The sequence below is a fragment of the Muscardinus avellanarius genome, assembly GCF_963383645.1.
Source record: "Muscardinus avellanarius genome assembly, chromosome: 20".
Classification (NCBI taxonomy): domain Eukaryota; kingdom Metazoa; phylum Chordata; class Mammalia; order Rodentia; family Gliridae; genus Muscardinus; species Muscardinus avellanarius.
The window spans coordinates 1,106,634-1,127,305 of NC_137806.1; the positions used below are offsets into that span (position 1 = coordinate 1,106,634).

The 20,672-nt window shown below is 39.2% G+C and overlaps 1 protein-coding gene across 3 annotated transcripts in view; it reads left to right on the forward strand.

The window, feature by feature from the left end:
• The window catches only part of STAM (signal transducing adaptor molecule), a gene marked incomplete at both ends in the record, with an annotated part of 53,894 nt that overhangs the window by 24,359 nt on the left and 8,863 nt on the right, over positions 1–20,672 (forward strand). For all 3 annotated transcript variants that reach the window (XM_080717250.1, XM_080717251.1, XM_080717252.1), the window contains 7 exons: positions 4,648–4,738; positions 6,199–6,391; positions 8,991–9,085; positions 13,129–13,217; positions 17,303–17,390; positions 18,265–18,319; positions 19,070–19,223. In XM_080717250.1, coding sequence (XP_080573376.1) covers positions 4,648–4,738; positions 6,199–6,391; positions 8,991–9,085; positions 13,129–13,217; positions 17,303–17,390; positions 18,265–18,319; positions 19,070–19,223 — 765 coding nt within the window. The remainder of the gene's footprint in view (positions 1–4,647; positions 4,739–6,198; positions 6,392–8,990; positions 9,086–13,128; positions 13,218–17,302; positions 17,391–18,264; positions 18,320–19,069; positions 19,224–20,672) is intronic.

Consider the following 20,672-nt stretch of genomic DNA (forward strand, 5'->3'; position numbering starts at 1 on the left):
CCCACTCCAGAAAGCAGCTTGCAGCCTCATGAAGACCGCATTTCACCCCAAAGGGGCTTGCTCATAGAAGAAGAAGTAATGCTCATGTGTCCTCGCTTGATAGTTGAGAATCTTAAACCTTGTGCAAACAACCCTGGGGGTCTCTCATCCAACCTCCTCCCCCTCCCCTGCTTTACAGATTAGGAAGCTGATACTCAGAAAGTTTTGTGTGTGGGGGGAGGGCGGGGATATGTGGTACTGGGATTGGACCCAGGGAAATTGTACCTCTAGAATACAATCCACCCCAGGCTTTTCTTTTCTTGTGTGTGTGTGTGTGTGTGTGTGTGTGTGTGTGTGTTGAAACGGACTTGCTAGGCTGCTGTTGAGAATCTTTCTATGTTGCTGAGGCTGTCCTTGAACCCATGACCCTTCCAAGTATTAGGCTTACAAACCTGCACCACCACACTAGCCTCAGAGTGGTTATGGAGGCCCTTGTACTGGGCTACAGCTAGAAGTCAAACTGGAACTAGAGCACAGGTCTGCTGCCCGTCAGACCAGGCTCCTTCCATTTGGTACAGAGTTTAGTGGACTGTGCCTGTCCAGACCAGGCTTCAGAGGACAAGAAGTACAGTAAATGCTGGCAAGGGCATCTGTTTCTTGATTGGTGGGGAAATGGGTTATTCTCTTATTCAGAATACTTATGATATAGAAGACCAATACGTAAAGACTTTTATCTAGATATTATAAAATATGCAAAGGCTAATTTTGTTATAAATTAATTGGCCACAAAAATATATAAACTAGATATAAATGAAATATGAGGAAAGATTTTTGTTTTTAGTTGATCTGTAAAACGTTTTATTAGAATCCATATGTGTAAACAATATCAAGTGCAATGAAAAAAGTAATTAGGTTCAGCTGCAGAAGTCATTCTAGTTTTTTTTTTTTTTATTTTTTTGGTGGTACTGGGGTTCCTGGAAGCCCTTCTACCTCCGGGCTACACTCCCAGACCTATTTTTACATTTTTATTTGGAAACAGGGTCTCATAAGCCAGTGCGCGCGGCTGGCTTCAAACCTGCGCGATCCTCCTGTCTCTGCCTCCCAAGCGCGGGGATTACAAGCGTGCACCACCACTCCCGGCGAAGTCATTCTAGTTTTTAAAGTCACTTAGTTAAGGTCGTTGCTACATTTTCAGCAGACTAGATTTTTGTCCGGGCATATTTAACAAAAGTTCCTGAAAACATAAAGATTTTTCTAAGCATAGTTCCCCATTCAGTACAAAGAAAATAATGTAAAAATGTTAAGAAAATTACATTTCAGGCCGGGCGTGGTGGCGCACGCTTGTAATCCCTGGGATTGGGAAGCGGAGACAGGAGGATTGCGCAGGTTCAAAGCCAGCTGCGCTGGCTTAAGAGACCCTGTTTCCAAATAAAAAAGTATAAAAAAATAGGTCTGGGAGTGTAGCCCAGAGGTAGGAGGGCTTCCAGGAACCCCAGTACCACCAAAAAAAAAAAAAAAAGAAAGAAAGAAAGAAAAAATTACATTTTAGGCACCTAATTAATGCTCATGTATTCTGTTAGCACTAACTTTTTTTTTTTTTTTTTTTTTTGCAATACTGGGGATGGCACTTAGGGGCATTCTCCTGCTACTTCCAAGCTACACCCCAAGCCCTATTTTCTTATTCTTTATTTTGAAACAGGGTCTCATTGAGTTGCAAAAAGCCTCACTAAGTAGCTGAGGCTGGCCTTGAACTGAGATCCTCCTATCACCGCCTCCTGAATGTTGGGATTTATTTATTTTGTGCAGATCTGAGGATAGAACCCAGGGGCATTCCACCTCTGAGCTACACCCCCTGCCCTATTTTTTATTCTTTAATTTGAAACAGGGTCTCAGTAAATTGTGGAGGGCTCACTAAGTAGCTGAGGCTGTCTGCAAACCATGATCCTCCAGTCTCAGCCTCTCGAATCCTGGGATTACAGTCGTGCGCCACCACGCCTGGCAGCGCTAACTTTTGATATAATGAAGCAAGGCTAGCACTACCACCGTACTTGAGTTGGTGAGACAAGTATCATTGTCATTAGGGTCCTCGTGATGATAGAGAGGAACTGAGAGGTGCAATACAGGAACGTTTGGCTTAATATAACTTGTTTCTATGCTTTCTTCTGATAGACATACCTTCTAAGATTACAAGTGACTAATATGTCTATGGTGAAATTCAGCACACTGTGAAAAATATTAATACAAATGATAAAGGCTGTCACAGTATATTTTCAAATTTTCAGTAGTGTTTAATTATTAAAACATCTAGCCGGGCGTGATGGCACACGCTTCACAGTACTTGGGAGGCTGGAACAGGAGGATCACAGGTTTATCGGCAGCCTCAGCTACTTATTACTCAACTACTTAGGCCCTCGGCAACTTAATGAGATCTTGTTTCAAAATAAAGAATAAAAATAGGGCTGGGAGTATAGCTCAGAGGTAGAATGCCCCTGGGTTCAATCCTTAGAACAACACACACAAACTCTAAATAAATAATAAATAAATAAATATTAGAACTGGAGATAGGTCAGAATTGAATGCTTAAAGTTATATTCAAGTAAACAAAAAACTTCTTATCGGCTTTTCTAGAAATAATTGCCTATGCATTGCATAATAAGAAATACAATAAATGTAGAAAATAGAACTATATTTTACTATGATGTTGACTATTTTGCCTTTCTTTAAACTTAACAAACATTTATTGATTGCTTACAATATTTAGCCAGTCCCTCAAGGAGCATACAGGCTGGTTGGGATACATACGTAACCAGGTCATTACTAGAAGCTGGGATTTATTGCCTGTTCCACAGTCAGCCATTGTTCTAAGTGCTCTACATAGGATTATTTGAATATTTGTTAGAATTCCATTTTGCGTATTAATTGCCCTGGGATAACTATACGTTTGTGATTTTTCACAGCTACTTCAAGCTAATATTGTATTATTTGTTGTTGAGATAATGGAGCCCTACAGCTGTGTGTTTTAACCCTCACTTGGCGTTCTTGGTGCTGTGCGTGTTGTATGTTGTAAATCCCTCCTTATATTTTTGCTTTAGATCCTGAAGGCGCCTCATCTGGTCTGGTTCTGGGAGGCGCATACGTTGATCTGATCATCTGAATGGGCTGCGCAGTGTCTCGCATCAGCCTCGTCTTATTGATGAGAAACTTGGGGCACAGAGAGATCACGTACCAAATGTCAGACAGCTAGAAAAAGTAGGAGACGGGAGATTTGGACCCATGTTAACCTGACTTCATACCTTGCATTCTTCTTTTTTTCTTTCTTTTTTTTTTTTGTGGTACTGAGGATGTACTAGAATGCCCAGGGGCATTCTACCTCTTAGCTACACCCCAACTCTGTTTTTTATTTATTTTGAAACAGGGTGTCACTGAGTTGCAAAGGGCTTCACCAAGTAGCCGAGGCTGGCCGAGAACTGTGATCCTCCTGTTTCAGTCTCCCGAATGCTGGCATTATAAGCATGAGCCCGGCTTACAACTTGCATTCTTAACCACCCTTATTACATATAGCCCCTTGTTTAAAAGTGTTACCAGAGGAACACAGGAGAGACTGTTAGTTAAGGGGGTTAGGAGTATCTCATTAAGAAAGTAATATTTTTGCTGTACACTGATGGTGAGTCGACACTCGGTGGGGACACGGTGCGCAGGACAGAAGCCGCGGAGGGGACATTTAGAGTGGGAGCAGTACTGTTGGAAGTCTAGAAGCTTCGTATGCACGCGCCCGGAGCTGCAGCTAATGTCTGCCAACTGTAGAACAGTTCTGGTTTGTGTTGAACGACTGTAGAAACTCGGGGGCCGTGGAAGCATGAGGCTTAGAAGCTTGTCAGTTTGAAAATGCGGACCATGTTTTATAATTATTTGCTTACTTGTATATTGCTTTATCTACAAAATATATAGCGTTTGCACAGCAGTATACCATAAAAATAGGCTACCTCTATTTTAAGATTTATGAAATAGGATTTAATGAATAGTAATATTATTTATAAATCTGAGTTCCTAAAGATAACATCATGGCTCTTTAAATTATTTTATTGCTGTTGGCTATTTTTTCTGTGTGTGTGGGGTGTGTGTGCGTGTGTGTGTGTGTGTGTGTGTGTGTGTGTGTGTGTGTGTGTGTTGCTAGGGGTTAAATCCATGGGCATTCTACCTCCAAGCTACACCCCTAGACCTTTTTTATTTTTTCATTTTGAAATAGGGTCTCACCAGGTTGCTGAGAGTCTACATTGCTGATCTGTCCTCGGACTTTTGATTGTCCTTTCTCAGCTTCCCAAGTACTGGTATTAAGGTGTGCGTTACTAACCCAGCTATTAAATGATTTGTATTTATTTGTTTGTTTGTTTGTTTATTTATTTATTTATTTATTTATTTATATATTTGCAATACTGGGGATGGAATCCAGGGACATTCTACCTCCAAGCGACACCCAACCCTATGTTTCAAGTGTCCAGTTGCTCTCAGGCCGTCTCCTCCTATTCTGACTACTCCCTCTCCCTTCCTTGCAGAAGCTCTTCCAGACATGTGTAGTGGATTGATGAGAGGGGTCTCGTAAGTTACTTGATTAGGCTGAGAATTTAAGAACAACTCTCAAATACTGTGTTTCTCTCTTTTCTGCTTTAGGCTGCAGAACAAGCAAAAGCAAGCCCAGCTCTAGTAGCCAAGGATCCCGGGACTGCGGCCAACAAAAAAGAAGAAGAAGACTTAGCCAAAGGTATATTTTTAAGACTTTGATTGTGAGAATAGTATGTATATATGTATTTTCTATTGTGAAAGAAAATTTACTTTTTAATGTGTGGGGTTAAGTATAGAATAACAAAAATGAATTCCTGATGTGAAATGGAACAATGTAAAATAAAAAAAAGAAGTGCCAAGCATTTTTGATTTACTGATGAACACCAGTGGTTTTGGTGAGGCTGGCCTCATCACTGGTGATCAGCAGTGAACTTCTATAAGACTACATTAAAAAGATGGACGAAAATACGTCCCCTGCTACTCTTTTTTTTAAAATATATATACTGAGGATTGAACACAGGGACATTATACCTTCAAGCAATATCCTTGGCCCTTTTTACTTTTTATTTTGAAACAGCCTCCCTCCCTAGGTTGCTAAGAATCTTGCTAAGTTGCTGAGGCGGGTCTGGAACCTGTGGTCTTCCTATCTCTGCCTCTGAAGTACTGAGATTACAGGTGTGTGCCATCACACCCTGATCGGCTGCTACATTTTATTTTATTTTATTTTATTTTATTTTATTTTATTTTATTTTATTTTATTTTATTTTATTTTTGACGGTACTGGGGATGGAACCCTCTGAGCTTCTACCTCTGAGCTACACCCCCAGCCTTATTTTTTTATTCTTTATTTTGAAACAGGGTCTCACTGAGTTGGAAAGGGCTTCACTAAGTAGCTGAGGCTGTCCTTGAACCATAATCCTCCTGTCTCAGCCTCCCAAATGCTGGGATTACAAGCGTGTGCCTCCAGGCTCAGCTTGCTGCTACATTTTAAATAAATTATATAAGAAGTTAAATCTTTTTATTATCCACGAGGATTTAGAAGTTATTTCTTTTTATTATCCACAAGGATTTAAGTTGTATCTATTTGGTAAAAATAAGTCATGAATTTTTTGTTAATTAATTTATTATTATTATTATTATTATTATTATTATTTTAGTTTTTTGGTGGTACTAGGGTACCAGAAACCCTTCTATCTCTTGGCTACACTCCCAGACCTATTTTATACTTTTTTATTTGGAAACAGAATCTCCTAAGCCAGCACTGCTGGCTTCAAACCTACGCGATCCTCCTGTCTCCACCTCCCAAGCGCCGGGATTACAAAGCGCGCCCACCACGCCCGGCGTTAATTTTTTTTTTAAACTTGCAATGGTCAGTGAATGGGTACAATTAACGAAGGACTTTTATTCACTGTAATACATCAGGGCATGTCCTGATTCCAGCTAGATTGTTAATACATCAGGGCATGTCCTCATTTCCGGCTAGATTGTTAATACATCGGGGCATGTCCTCATTTCCGGCTAGATTGTTAATACATCAGGGCATGTCCTGATTTCTGGCTAGATTGTTGAAAGAATAAAACATCTTACGTTGCGGAATCTTTTTGTACTTTATTTGGTTCTTGGCTATATTCTTAATCTTTTAAAACTTATATTTTGCAGCCATTGAATTGTCCCTCAAGGAGCAAAGGCAACAGTCAACTCCCCTTTCCAGTTTATATCCAAGTACATCCAGTCTTTTAACTAACCACCAACACGAAGGCCGAAAAGTTCGCGCTATCTATGACTTTGAAGCGGCTGAAGATAATGAACTTACTTTTAAAGCTGGAGAAATTATCACAGTTCTTGACGACAGGTAATGGCTAGCAATAAATTGAACACTCGTATGAAAATATGTGACATGATCTTTCCGTGTTTCACATTGTTTTTGTGGACACGGTTACCAAATGTAATAAAATTATTGACCATTTTCTGTGGGTAATATTTGACTCACTTGTGTTATACTATATAGGTTATTATTTTGTGGCTTAATTTTTTCTTATTTATAATATTTAGTTTTTTATTTGTCTTGGAAGCCTAGTTTTATTTACTTATTTTCAGTTCCATCTAATAATATTAATTGTTAAATCATTTTTTTAATTTTAGAAAAAACACTCAATTTGTAAGAAATTCAATCTCTAGATTGTATTTACACAGAACAGTATATGCATGTGGAACAAAATAATTGTACGTGGAATTGTATATTTACTTTCTCATAGAGGAAGTAATATAGCAGTCTGTGTTTTCAGCTGCAGCCATATGATGTTCTACTTGAAAGTGAATTGTTTCTGATGATTAGTACTAATAATGAAAAAGTTATATTAAATCCATTGATTTAGCCGGGCGTGGTAGCGCACGCTTGTAATCCAGTACATGGAGGCTGAGACAGGAGGATTGTACTGGTTCAAAACCAGCCTCAGCTACTTAGTGAGGCTCTCAGCAACTTAGTGAGACCCTGTTTCCAAATAAAGTATAAAGTAGGTCTGCGAGTGTAGCCCAGAGGTGGAAAGCTCCAGGTCCCACCCCTACCACACACACGAGAACAAACGTTGATTTAAGGTCAGTTCTGTAGCATCACTCATGTCTCCGTCTCTTTCATGCCACTATAACAAGCTGCCATAGACTCGTTGACTTATCAAAAATATGAATTTATTTCTCAAGGTTTCTAGAGGCTATAAAGTAAATGATCCAGGAAGGCACTGTAAGATTTGGCATGCAGTGAGGACCTTCCTTTTGGTTCATAGACAGCAAACTATGCACTGTGTTCTTACATGGCAGAGGAATCAGTGGTCTCTCTAGTATCTTTTAAAGTCACTAATCCCATTCAAGAAGGTTTGCCTGCTGGGTGTGGTGGCGCACACTTGTCATCCCAGCATTTGGGAGGCTGAGGATTGCAGTTCACAGACAGCCTCATTTACTTAGTGGGGCCCATTGCAACTCAGTGAGATCCTGTTTCAAAATAAGGAATAAAAAATAGGGCTGGGCACAGTGTAGCTCAAAGGTAAAATGCCTCTGGGTGGGTTCCATCTCCAGTACTGCAAAAAATAAATAAATAAATAAATAGAAAAAGGAAAGTTCTGCCCTCATGACCTGATTATCTTCCAAAGATTCCCCTACCTTCTAATACCATCTCTGTAAGGGGGGCTGGGGGATTTCTTTTTTTGTCACACTGGCAATTGAACTCAGTCTTCTATCTGAGCTACATTCCAAGCTGCTGCTGCCGCCGCCGCCGCCTCCTCCTCCTCCTCCTCCTCCTCCTCCTCCTCATCATCATCATCATCATCATTTTTATGTTGGAAACATGATTTCACTAAGTTGCTAAGGGCCTCATTAAGTTGCGGAGGCAAGTCTTGAACTTGGAATTCTCCTGTCTCAGCCTTCTAAGTATTGGGATGATAGGCATGTGCCACCACCATGCCTGGAGGGGGTTAGGATTTCATCATGGGAATTTTATGGAACAAACATTCAAATTACTTAAATCTCTGCTTTTCTCCCAACAGCCAGCCATCCCCCACTGGCTTTATCCCCCTTCCCATCTCCCCAGCTCCTGAGATAGCTACAGGCAGGCAAAAGACGCCAAAGCCTAATGAATCCAGTAAGGCAGCAAAGCTGATACTTTAGCTCCTTGTCAGGGCAGAACCCGGAGGGAAGTGTTTTGTATCACTAACGGTGAGAAGGTCCACGGAGCCTTGCAAGTTAGCGCAGGCTGGCCTCAACTGAATCTGGTCTTGGAGAAATCAGCCAGAAAATAAATAAGAAAAGCTATGGAAAGAAAAGTAAATGTATCTTACTTATATTTTAGTATGTTTTCTTGAGTAGGAAAAGTGACGTAGAGTTTGAGACAGCTGGAAATTGCACAAACCCTAGTCATCTATCCTTTGAAAAAGTGTTTACTGGGTGCTGCCAGCTTTCTGTTTGTTAGGCCGTGGGGACGCCGTGGTGAATGTGAGTGTGCACCAGGGAACGTGCTTCTTTGAAAGCTCTGTGCTCTGAGAGGCGTCATCTTTCGTATGTGTCTGTTAGGAGAAAAACTTGCTAATGTGTCCTGGGAAGAGGAGTGACCTCGGAAGGAAGATTTAAGTTGAGAGCCCACTCAGTTTTATTTCAGAAGGTTCTTACACGGGACTCAGGGACCACCTGGAGTTGATTTTTTTAGCACAGTGGTCTCTGGGGAGAGAGCGTGTAGGTTTTTATTAGATTCCCAAATTATTCACTATCCTTCAAAAAAGGTAAGAAATGGGTGTTTAATTTTTTCTCCGAGGCCTCGTTTCTTTGTAATAAAGATATATTCATTGGCTCCTTTATTGCATTGTTGTACACTTAATTTTAATTTGGAAATAAGCTAAATACTATAAAAGGTTCATAGAAGTAAAAATCTTTATTAAAGTAAAGCATTCTTTCCTTGTTCGTCACAGTGACCCCAACTGGTGGAAAGGTGAAACCCATCAAGGCATCGGGCTCTTCCCCTCTAACTTTGTGACTGCAGATCTCACTGCGGAACCAGAAATGAGTAAGTATTTTTCAGACAGCCTTATGGATGATAGATAATCCTGTCTTCGTAATGGAAATTGAGGAAATTCAAGTTATTGGAGCAGTGACTCTCAAATGTAAGTGCCTTCAAGGTATTTAAAAAATGCATTTCTGGTAATAATTTCTAGGTACATTATTTACCAGAAACAACCTAAGGATTGAAATCCTGTGTCTACCAAGATTAACATTAGGACAGACTATAGATGGACTTTTAAAAAAAATCACATATAAATATAACCGTCTGTATATACAGATGCTATTGTAAATAGCAAATCTGTTAGAAGTGTTATGGAGAGCCAGGTGTTGAAGCGCACGCTTGTAATCCTGTCGTTTGGGGGGCTTAGACAGGAGGACTGAGGTTCAAGGACAGCCTCAGCTTAGACAGGAGGACTGAGGTTCAAGGACAGCCTCAGCTACATAGTGAGGCCCTTTGCAATTCAGTGAGACCTAGTTTTCTTTAATTCTTTATTCTAAATAAAGAATAAAAATAGGGCTGGGGTGTAGCTTAGAGGTAGAATGCCCCTGGGTTCCATCCCCAGTACCACAAAAAGAAAAAAAAGAAAGAAATGTTACAGAATTAATACATTTTGCATTTTTCTTTTCAGGTGACAAATACAGTGTAACCTCATAGGTTGTTTCTCTTCAAGTTTGGGGTAGTTTTCTTGTGTCTAACCAGATGGGAGGCTGTGGCCTCTAAGCAGTATAGTGACCCTAAGCTCCATGTCAGATACACAGAAAGAGCCATACTAACTGATATTTAACTAGTTATATAAAGAATTTTTAATTTAATTTCCAAATTTTTGCTTACAGTGAAAAATTAACCAGAAGGTAGAGCCATGGTAGAAAAGTACATTAGTGGAAGCCACAATAGTAGCAAGAAATATTACTGCCAGTATTTTGTCAAAGTATTGGGCGATAGTTTACTGTATTTCTACATAACGCCATACTTCAGTGAATCTTTATAATGATCAGTTTGAATCATCAAGAAAAGTTTGAATCATAATCTCCCTCCATTTAAGAAAACAAAAATATATTGAAGCCTAGAAAACGTTTCTATTAGTGATTGAAAAGTTTTTTTTAAAGTGTTTTAATATATAAGTTGGTAAGCCATGGTTGTCTGGCAGAATATCTCCTGTCATTCTTTCTGTAAAGTCAGATGGAAACACAGGATGCCTAGTTCTTTTTTAGTTCACAAGAATTTTAAGAAAGAATCTTTGTCTTGGCCATCTCCTCCCCCAAGCACCTAGTACTGAGTCTTACCCACAATGCGTATTTGTAAAGTAATTCTGTAAGCATTGCCCTCTCACAGTTACTGCGAGGGTGTCTTGTATCACTTTTGTAGAGACAAGTTCCTAATACCCATCTTTTAATCAAGTCTTTTATTTTGTTAGAACTCAGAAAAACATGTAGGACCTTATTTAAATAGCATTGAGTAGAGTTCTGACATGTTAATAATCTAGGCGGCTTTGCAGTTTGTGTGTGCATGTTTGTATTTGGGCCTTTTAGCTGTGTGTGTGTGTGTGTGTGTGTGTGTGTGTGTGTGTGTGTGTGTACGTGTACATGCTCTAGATTACCTTGAATTGCCTTGGACTTCAGTTCAAGGTGAGATCCAAGATCTCACATAGATCATGTGACCATTTTACCTTTTTCTTCTTAGGACAGTGTAGCTTTAATGTGAGTTGTCTAGTTGTTGTTACTGTTCCTCTTCTTTTTTTTTTTTTTTTTTTTTGTGTGGTACTGGGGATTGAACCCAGGAACATTCTACTTCTGAGCTATATTCCTAGCCCTATTTTATTCTTTATTTTGAAACAGGGTCTCACTAAGTTGCAGGCCTCACAAATGGACGAGACTGGTTTTGAACCTGTAATCCTCCTGTCTCAGTCTTCCAAGTACTAGGATTACAAGCATGTGCACCATGCCCAGCTCTATAGTTCTTCTTTCTATACTTTATTTTGGACAATCTAGAAGAGAAACAGTAGGATCAAAGCCTACATTGCTAGCATGATTCCTGTAACATCATTCTTTTAAAAGAAATATAAGTCAGCTTTGCCTAACTTATTAAAAGAAACATCTACCCTACTTGTTTTTGTTTTGGAAATATAGTGAAATATTGTGAGAACTTTCTTACACGCCACACATGCATGTAGTATTAGTTCCTCTGAGAAAGCAGACTGTAGGCTGTGCCGTGCTGGCTACATGAAGTCTGCCGTTTGTTCTCTTATGGGAAATAGCCGAGTCAGTGCTGTCCAGCATTCTCCTTGTTAATAGGTCAGGACAAAAAGCAGATATGTCTACAGCAGGGATCTCTTTTTCCTCATGGGTAAATGAATCCGTGGCAAGTGTTTGTTTTGCTTTTGTTTGTGTTTTTTGATACGGTAGGATTTTGCTTGATGTGTTAAATGTGATGAGTGTATTTATTATGTTGAATACATTTCTATTGAATATAGAGGCACACAACACAAAATATATAAGTGATAAGACCACTTGTTCTCGGAGTTAATCACAGGCCAGATTATGGCGGTATGAGACAGTAACACAAAATAGACTGGCATTCTAATCTAGACTCTACTATTCACTAGTTTTCTTTTTGCAAGAGTTTTTAAGCCAGGCGTGGTGGCACACACTTGTAATCCCCGCATTCGGGAGGCTGAGACAGGAGGATCGCAGTTCATGGACAGCCTCAGCTACTTAGTGAGACCCTCTGCAACTCAGTGAGACCCTGTCTCAAAGAATAAAAAAGAGGGCGGGGGTGTAGTTCAGAGGTCAAATGCCCTGGGTTCCATCCCTAGACCTGCAAAATAAAAAAAAAAAGTTTTTAATCTTCCTAAATCACCTTATTTATGAAATGGGCATATCTCTTACAATTGTTTTGGAGTTTTATTGGGAGAAATATAATACCCATCCAGCACATTTAATAGTTTGACGAGTATTATTTTCCTTCATTAATTCCACTGCTCTGTCATATTCTTTTCCATCTTGATTCTTAATATGCTATGAATTCTTATTCTTTGACTCAAGGATGAAAAATACAGAAAGGAAGTAAATTCCTTTAGAGCAGGGTCTCAGTAGTATTTGGAGCTTACCATATCCATGACAACCTTATGTTTACTAGTTATAATAATTTTTAAAGTCTGCTTTGTGAGCAAGAGGAAAAAAGATGTGCTTCTGACCAGTGGTTTCCTGATCCGTTAATGACAGCTTTTTCACTTCATAGTCTAATATAACCAGAAAACACATGTGTTGGGAAGGTCAGATCTCTGCCAAGGCCACTAGCACAGTTCCTCACTTGCATGGGTGTAGATCTTGGTAGAAGACCTCAGTAGCATGCCAGGGGAACATGGACCTGACTTTTAACTCGTTATGTTGAAAAGGTATGGCTTTCTATCAAATGAGATTTTTCTTTTCTTTGAAAAGACTGGTAATTTAAAAACAGTTTATTTTACGTTGCAGAATTTGCTTATGCCATTGTAAAAGTTAATTTTTCTAACTTTACTGAACTTTTACATAGTAGCTGATTGATTTTTGTTTCAGAAATGACTTATTTTTAGTGACTCATAAAATCTTGACAAGGAAAAATTAAGATATTGACAGAATATTATAATGTTCTCTCCTTTGCCTAAATCTACAGTTCAGTTCCTTAAATCAAGTCTGTCAGCTCGATGGGAATAAAAACATCCAATTCTATCTTAGTAATTGTGTGTGTGTGTGTGTGTGTGTGTGTGTGTGTGTGTGTGTGTGTGTGTGTGTGTGTTACCAGGGATTGAACCCAAGGGCATTTTACCTCCAATTTATACTCCTAGCCCAATTTTTTTTTTTTTTTTTTTAATCTTGAAACAGGGTCTCACTAAATTGCAGAAGGCCTCACTAAGCAGCTGAGGCTGGCCATGAACCTGTAATCCTTCTGTCTCAGCCTTCCAAGTACTGGGATTACAAGCATGTGCTGCCACACTTGGCTTAGAACTTAAAATTTTGAATGTAATTTTAAATTTATTATGAGAAGATAATTTTTTATATATTTTGCAGTTAAAGTAGAGAAGAAGACAGTACAATTTAGTGATGAAGTCCAGATAGAAACAATCGAGCCGGAGCCGGAACCAGCCTTTATTGATGAAGTAAGTGGTTTTCTTGCAGTAGTGGTTGGTACTTCAGATTGAAGTTGAACTGTTTTTTTTTTCTTTTAAAATAATTTGATTACTTTAGTAATATTATATTTTCTTGTTTTAAAAACTCAAACAATATAGGTTGCTTTCTGAAATCTATATTGCTTCTGAAATCTAAATATTCTTGAAACTACCTCTCCTGATCTGTTTTTACTGTATCAAGTTCTCTTTGTTTTTTAAATTGTTGTCTTATATTTCATAAAATGGAATGTCATGACTTATTTAATTATTTTATTGGTAGATATTTACGTTGTTTCCTGTCTTTGCTGTTAGTACAAACAGTGTTATTGTGACAATTTTCAAAATCTATCTTTGTGTTTCTTTAGAATAGACATCCAGCTATGGAACGCGGAGTTGTCTGCTTTGTGTGTTTTCGTGTTAATAGATACTGCCCAGTTGTTCAGCAATGGAATTTTACATTCCTCTTGATATTATGTGAGAGCCCCCACTTTCTCTTATACTCAGCAAGCATATTAAGAGCTCCCGTTCCTGAGAGTTTTGAGTGAATAAAAGAAATGACTATTTCTAAAAATGAAATTTTCATTAAATTACCAATGCATTAGCCATTTCATTGGAGTAAGTCATGGACTGAACACACTTGAGTGTCGAGCTAATGCCGACCTCATGTCAGATGTCTCAGTTTGCCATTGTCACATCTGTAACTGTGTTTAATGATTGTGTTATCTTGTTCTTTCTAAACTCATCAATATCATTACTTTTTTAATAACAGTATCAATATAACTATGGAATTAACATGAGAGTACATTATTACATTATGCAGCTAGCAAAACCATACAGGATGTTATCACCTACTGCCCAAATTTGGAATGCAACAGCATCTGTTTACATAGAGTAGATGCTTTTCCTCTGTAATGGCGAATCCAGTAACAGCAGGAGAGATCACATGACTTGCAACACCTAAAATATTTGCTCTTTGGCTTTTATTGAAACAGCGTGCTGGCCCTTGGCAGAAGGTTTTAGGAGAATCTTTTCAGTCCTTTTTTCCCATAAGTTCTCTTTCCAAAAGCCCTCTGTCTGGGAAGACACCCTGCCATCATGGGTCATTTTCTTTCTGTCTTCTCCTTTTACAATTCCCCTGGAACTTTTACAGTTCCACACAGAAGAAAGCTTTACCCCTTGCTCCTAATGAACCTGACTGTGTGCATTGCCCCACTGAATAAAAATTTGTAGGGACAATTTCAAATATTGGTCTTGGTGTTAAGAAGTAATAACTAAGCCGGACGTGGTGGTGCATACTTGTAATCTCAGTATTTCGGAGGCTGAGACAGGAGGATCGCGGTTCAAGGACAACCTCAGCTACTTAAAACCCTTTGAAATTCAATGAGACCCTGTTTCAAAACAAAGAATAAAGAAACAGGGCTGGGAGTGTAGCTTAGAGGTAGAATAGGTTCCATCTTCAGTACCCCCCCCCACACACACACAAAAAGAAATAATGACTAGAAAAACAGGTCAGACAATTTCATGTATTTTGCTACCAAAAAATAGGAGGAGCATAAGGGTCATAATGAAAAACAGCTTTTAATGATGGTTTACTGTGATTCCTAGCATAAAATTCAGAAGGTATTAAAAGAATTTATTTATTTATAACATTTATAAAAAGAATAAAAATTTATTAATGAAGATATCAAAAGAATTAGCAGGCATGGTGGCTCATGCTTGTAATCCCAGCATTTGGGAGGCTAACACAAGAGGATCACAGTTTGAGGACAGCCTCAGCTACTTAGTGAGGCCCTTTGCAACTCAGTGAGACCCTGTTTCTAAAAAAGAATAAAAAATAGGGCTGGAGGTGTAGCTTTGAGGTAGAATGCCTCTGGATTCTATTCCCAGTACTGCCCCCCCCAAAAAAAAAAAAAATCACTTTTTATCTATAGAAACAAAAAGTCGGAGCAGAAATGATGCTGAACTTGGCTTATTTTTGAAAATCTGAAATGTCTTGACCCATTATGTGCTAATATAATCATTAACTATGTAGACAAATGTAACACTTAAAGTATTATCAACTTACATATTTTTATAGTGAAATTTGATATCAGTTGACGACTTTCAAATGTATGACAGGGTAAAGATTAGTGGGGAAACTGAGTGGAAATAGGAGTTTAAGGAGAAAATACACCACTTGGACATCCGGACATCCTGGCTTTGCTTTGTTTTTGTGGTGCTGGGACTCTAGCCCAGGCTTCCTGGACAAGTACTCTGTGGTCAGAGTCACATCACGGCCCTGGACTGTGTGTGTGTTTTAATGACAGTGATGGGTACAGATGGTTGTGATATTTTAATTTCTTTGGCTATAAATGTCCTGGCAGTTATATCCTTTGTAGTATTTTAAACTTATGAAAAACGAGATGTCATCTTTAAAATCTGTAAAGAGATCTGTAGGTTTTTAGCATTCTTTTAGATGATGCCTAAAGAAAATGCAGAAAATTTGAAAAGTTTTCCTTTAGAGAAACAGTGTAGAAGACTGTGCCAAGAGCCAAGGAATCCAACTGGGTTAGGGAAGTTATGTTTGGCAAGATTACATTACCGAGGAAAATACTGGTCTCTAGAGAAAACCATTTTTTTGACATTAAACAATTTTAAATAGTTTATAATAGTCTATAAAAAAAAGCAAAAATGATTCTCATGTTAGTTGATTCTCATTCCCAGTCTTTTTTTTTTTTTTTTGACTGTAGGAAAACTTTTCTGATATGTGCCCTCTGTTTTGTAGACTTCTTAAAATGAAAATTGTGAATTTTTACATTGAAAAATATTATCCATTTCAAAGTGCATAATTCATTTTGATTTAAAATTTTTTTATATTCCTGCATTATTTTCACCCTAATGATTAATTCATCTCTCCAGCTTTTTCTTCACGGAGCAGTTTTTTCAAATAACTACTTTGCTTAGAATTAGTAGTCTTTTAAGTATTTGCTCTGTGTACTTATGTGTCGGTAATATGACCACATAAGAACTATGCATGGATAAAGCCTTGTAATTATTTTCGTAGTAGGCTTTGGTGGGTTAGATCTAGTTTGATTTAAAATACTTAGGTACTTCTGTATAAGGTGTCGAGGTTTTTTTCAGGGGTCATTTTGGAACTGGAAACGGAACCCCGAGTGCGGCACCTACACAGCAAGCGCTCTGCCACTGAGCTGCATCCCATCCTGGGTGTTCTCTGTGATCAGAAGAGACTGAAATAGCTGTGGGTCCTCAGTTTGAGATGCTTCCATCCTTTCCCACATAGAACAGAGGAGCCACACTTTCCTCCCGTGAATGATAAACGAGAACATTGGTTAGAAAATGAAGAATACGGGCTGAGGATGGAGCACAGTGGTCGAGCCCCTGCCTAGCATGCAGAGACCCTGGGTTCCGTCCCCAGCACCGCACAACAAACAAGCAGAACACAGGAGGAGGAGGCCGGCATGCTGGCGCACGCTTTTAATCCCCGCCCTTGGGATTGCGCAGGTTCGAAGTCAGCAGCGCTGGCTTCAGAGACCCTTTTTCCAAAAATAAAAAAGTATAAAAATAGGTCTGGGAGCATAGCGTAGCCCGGAGGTAGAAGGGTTTCCAGGAACCCCAGTACCACCAAAAAAAAAAAAAAAAAAAAAAAAAAAAAAAACAGGAGGAGGGAAAGGAGACAGAAAGTCCTGAGGGCCCTGCTTCTGAGAACAGCTGTACTAGAGCTGACCTCTGCTGGGCTCACGCAGCTGCTGTCCTGCGGCCGAGGAGCAGCAGCGAGTAGCTAGTCATGGGGGCTGCCTCCAGGGGCTGGTGAGCCTGCCGTGTGCCGAGCTCAAGTGTTCTGAGTAAATGTGGCTGTAATCCTTCCAAGTTATTTGAACCTCCGTTAAATATAGGAATACCTTCCAAGGGTCTGGTTTACATGGTACTAAAGAGAACACATGGCGTGTTAAAAATAAAAAGGCAAAATTGGAGTCCTGGTACTTCGCATTGTATTTTATATCCGTTATCTAGTTAAAATGAGAACAGTGTTTCATAAAGATTGGTTGCTTTTTATATTAACTATTTAATTCCTGTAGGATAAAATGGACCAGTTGCTACAGATGTTGCAAAGTACAGACCCCAGTAATAGTCAGCCAGATTTGCCTGAGCTGCTTCATCTAGAAGGTAAGCCTTGTTTACTATTCATTTTGAAAATAAAGAACGAGAGGCTGGAGATTGTGTTCTGTTGAGAATGGCTTTTTGATTCTTACTCCTCCATCCATCTGCTTGTCTGTCTGTCTTTTTTAATTGGTATTAGGGGTGAAACCCAGGGGCCTTTTACCTTTGGGCTATAATCCTCAGCCCTATATTATAATTTTTTATTTGGAAATAGGGTCTCACTGAGTTGCTGAGGCTGGCTTTGAACCTGTGGTCTTCATGCCTCAGACTCTCAAGTACTGGGATTACATGTGTGCACCATCATGCCCAACTTATTTTTAATTTTGAGACAGGGTCTCATTAAATTACCATGTACCGCTGTGCCTGGGTTTGGACTCTCTCTCTCCCCTTTTTTTTGGTACTGAGGATTGAACCCAGAGGCATTCTACCTCCAAGCTGTACCCCCAGCCTGATTTTATTTCTTATTTGGGAACCATCTCACTAGTTTTCTTAAAAAGTTGTCAAGGCTGGCTTTGAACCCGAGGTGCTCCTGTCTCAGTCTCCCAAGTACTGGAATTACAAGTGTGCACCACCATGCCCGGCCAGTCTCACTTTATACGCAGTTTAAACCTTGGGTGAAGTTTAAATTTGTGTACCTTTTTATCCAAGTTAAATATGTTAATATTTCATTCAACATTTTAGAATCAAGTGAAATGGCAAACTTAATTTTGAGATAAGTATTTTAGTTTGAATTGTGCTTTTACTTTGGATTTTGTTGACTAAAGTTAATGTGATGTTTGTTACTCTAAATTAAACCCTTATTCCTTAAATTATATTAACATCTCTCGATGGCTCTTTTCTTTCTTTCTTTTTCTTATTCCTTCAAATGATGTCATCTTAGCAATGTGTCACCAGATGGGACCTCTCATTGATGAAAAGCTGGAAGATATTGATAGGTAAGAGATGGTGGAGTTACCTTTACTGTGCTGTTTCTTCCCTGAAATTCTCTCTATAAACTATGTCTGCCTTTTTTTAAAAAAGATACTCCAAAGAGACGACTTCCTATTCCCTTGTTTACAACTATTTGTGGAAAATTAGATTCCTTTGCCCTTTTTAAAAAGTGAGTATTTAATTGACTTTTACTGTATTAGTCTTTATAAAAATAAGATTTCAGCCTGGCATGGTGACACACACTTGTAATCCCAGCATTTGGGAGGCTGGGGCAGGAGGATCGCAGGTTTGAGGCTGGCCTCAGCTACTTAGTGAGGTCCTCAGCAATTTAGTGAGAACCTGTTTCAAAACATAAAGAAAAAATAGGGCTACAGGTAAAGCTTGGAGGTAGAATGCCCCTGGGTTCCATCCCCAGTAACATACACACGCACACGCGTGCGCGCGCACACACACGTTTTGCTAATATAGTCGTCTTTGCTGAATCAACATTACCAGAGCACACAGGTGACCCGTGTCCTAATAACCGGGGAGACCTCGGAGTTTCAGATGAAGGCGGGTGCGGTAGCTGGTGTGCCGCAGCACAGCGCCTACACCTGACACGGCTTCGGTGGCTCTGGACTGAATTCAGGACATTCTTGTCACAGGAGAAGCTTTGACTCTTTACTGCTATTTTTGCTATCTTGACATATTACTATTTAGAATGCTGTATCATTGAAACAACCAACTGTGTTTCCAATTATTATGTGATGTTTCAGAAAACATTCAGAGCTCTCGGAACTGAATGTGAAGGTGATGGAGGCGCTCTCGCTGTATACAAAGGTAATGAATGAAGACCCCATGTACTCCATGTATGCGAAGCTGCAAGCCCCGCAGTACTGTGTGCAGTCCCCTGGCGTGGCTGGCTCTCAGGTAAGCGTGCAGAGCTCAGGCGTCGTGCTAAATTCCCTAGGGAACTGGGAACTGTTTGGAGTAGCTGGATTTTTGTAAAATGTGGAATTTTCTGAAGACAATGTTTATAATGAAAATAAAATTTAATAGAATTCTTTTACAGATACAGTGTATAGTATACTACACATCAATAGCTTTTATTTGTTTATTGCTGTTGTACATAGGTAGCAGGCTCACCTATCAAGCCTTTTAACAAAAATAACATACTTTGCTCCTCCGTCAGAGCTACTAAATCAGAATGTTTAAGATGTAGGCTGAAATATCTATATATTTTTTTAACTTTGTATATAACTATCTGGTTAGGAATTTCAGTTTTTATCAAATTTAAGTCTTTTTTCTAATTATTACTAAATTTTTCTCTGAGTACTGTTTTTTTTGTTTTTTTGTTTTTACAGTGAGCTACTTGTACTAAGTGTTCTTATCACAAAAATAATAAGAAGGTGGAAGGAGCCGGGCGTGGTGGCTCACGCTTGTAATCCCAGCATTTGGGAGGCTGAGACAGGAGGATTGTGGTTCGGGGACAGCCTCAGCTATTTAGCAAGGCCCTTTGCAACCATTGAGACCCTGTTTCAAAAGAATATTTCAAAAAAAATTTTTTATTAAAAAATAAAAAATAGGGCTGGGTTTGTAGCTCGGAGGGAGAATGCCCCTGGGTTCCATCCCCAGACCACAAATAAATAAATAAATAAATAAATAAATAAATAAATAAATAAAGTGGAAGAAAACATGTGGGTTGATGGATTTGTTTATAGAACAGATTGTGGTAATGGTTTTAAAGTTGTATACTTCCCTCCAAATTCATTGAATTGAACTGAACATGTACAGTCTTTTGTATATCAGTCTTACCTCAATACTTTTTAAAAAAATCTACAAATCAGAATATACCATTTCCAGAGATAGAAAAACTTTCTTAAATATCTAATAAACTTCTGGTTACCCTTAAAAGAAAAAGTTAAATGCAGTGGTAAAGTCATTTAAAAGGCTGTTGTAAACCAACAAAATATGGTATTTGTTTGTTTTTAAAAAGCTGTTTTAATATGACATTTCCCTCCTTGCTTACATGAACCTCCTCCCCTTTTGGATACTAGGGATTCGACCCAGAGGCAGTCTCCCCAGCCAGCGGCAGTCTCCCTCTGACCCCAGCGGCAGTCTCCCTCTGACCCCAGAGGCAGTCTCCCTCTGAGCCCCCCCAGCCTTGTTTTATTTCTTATTCTGAAACAGGGTCTCACTAAGCGCAGCTCCGTAGGGTGCTGGAGCTCGTCTTGGACCAGCCTGTTTCAGCTTCTCAAGTACTGGGATTAGAGGCACGCGCCACCGTGCCTGGCTGAATTCGGATGATAAATGAATTCTCATGTAATGCAGTATGGAACCTTTTCCCCTCTTTTTATCTGAAGCAACTGTTTAAGAGTC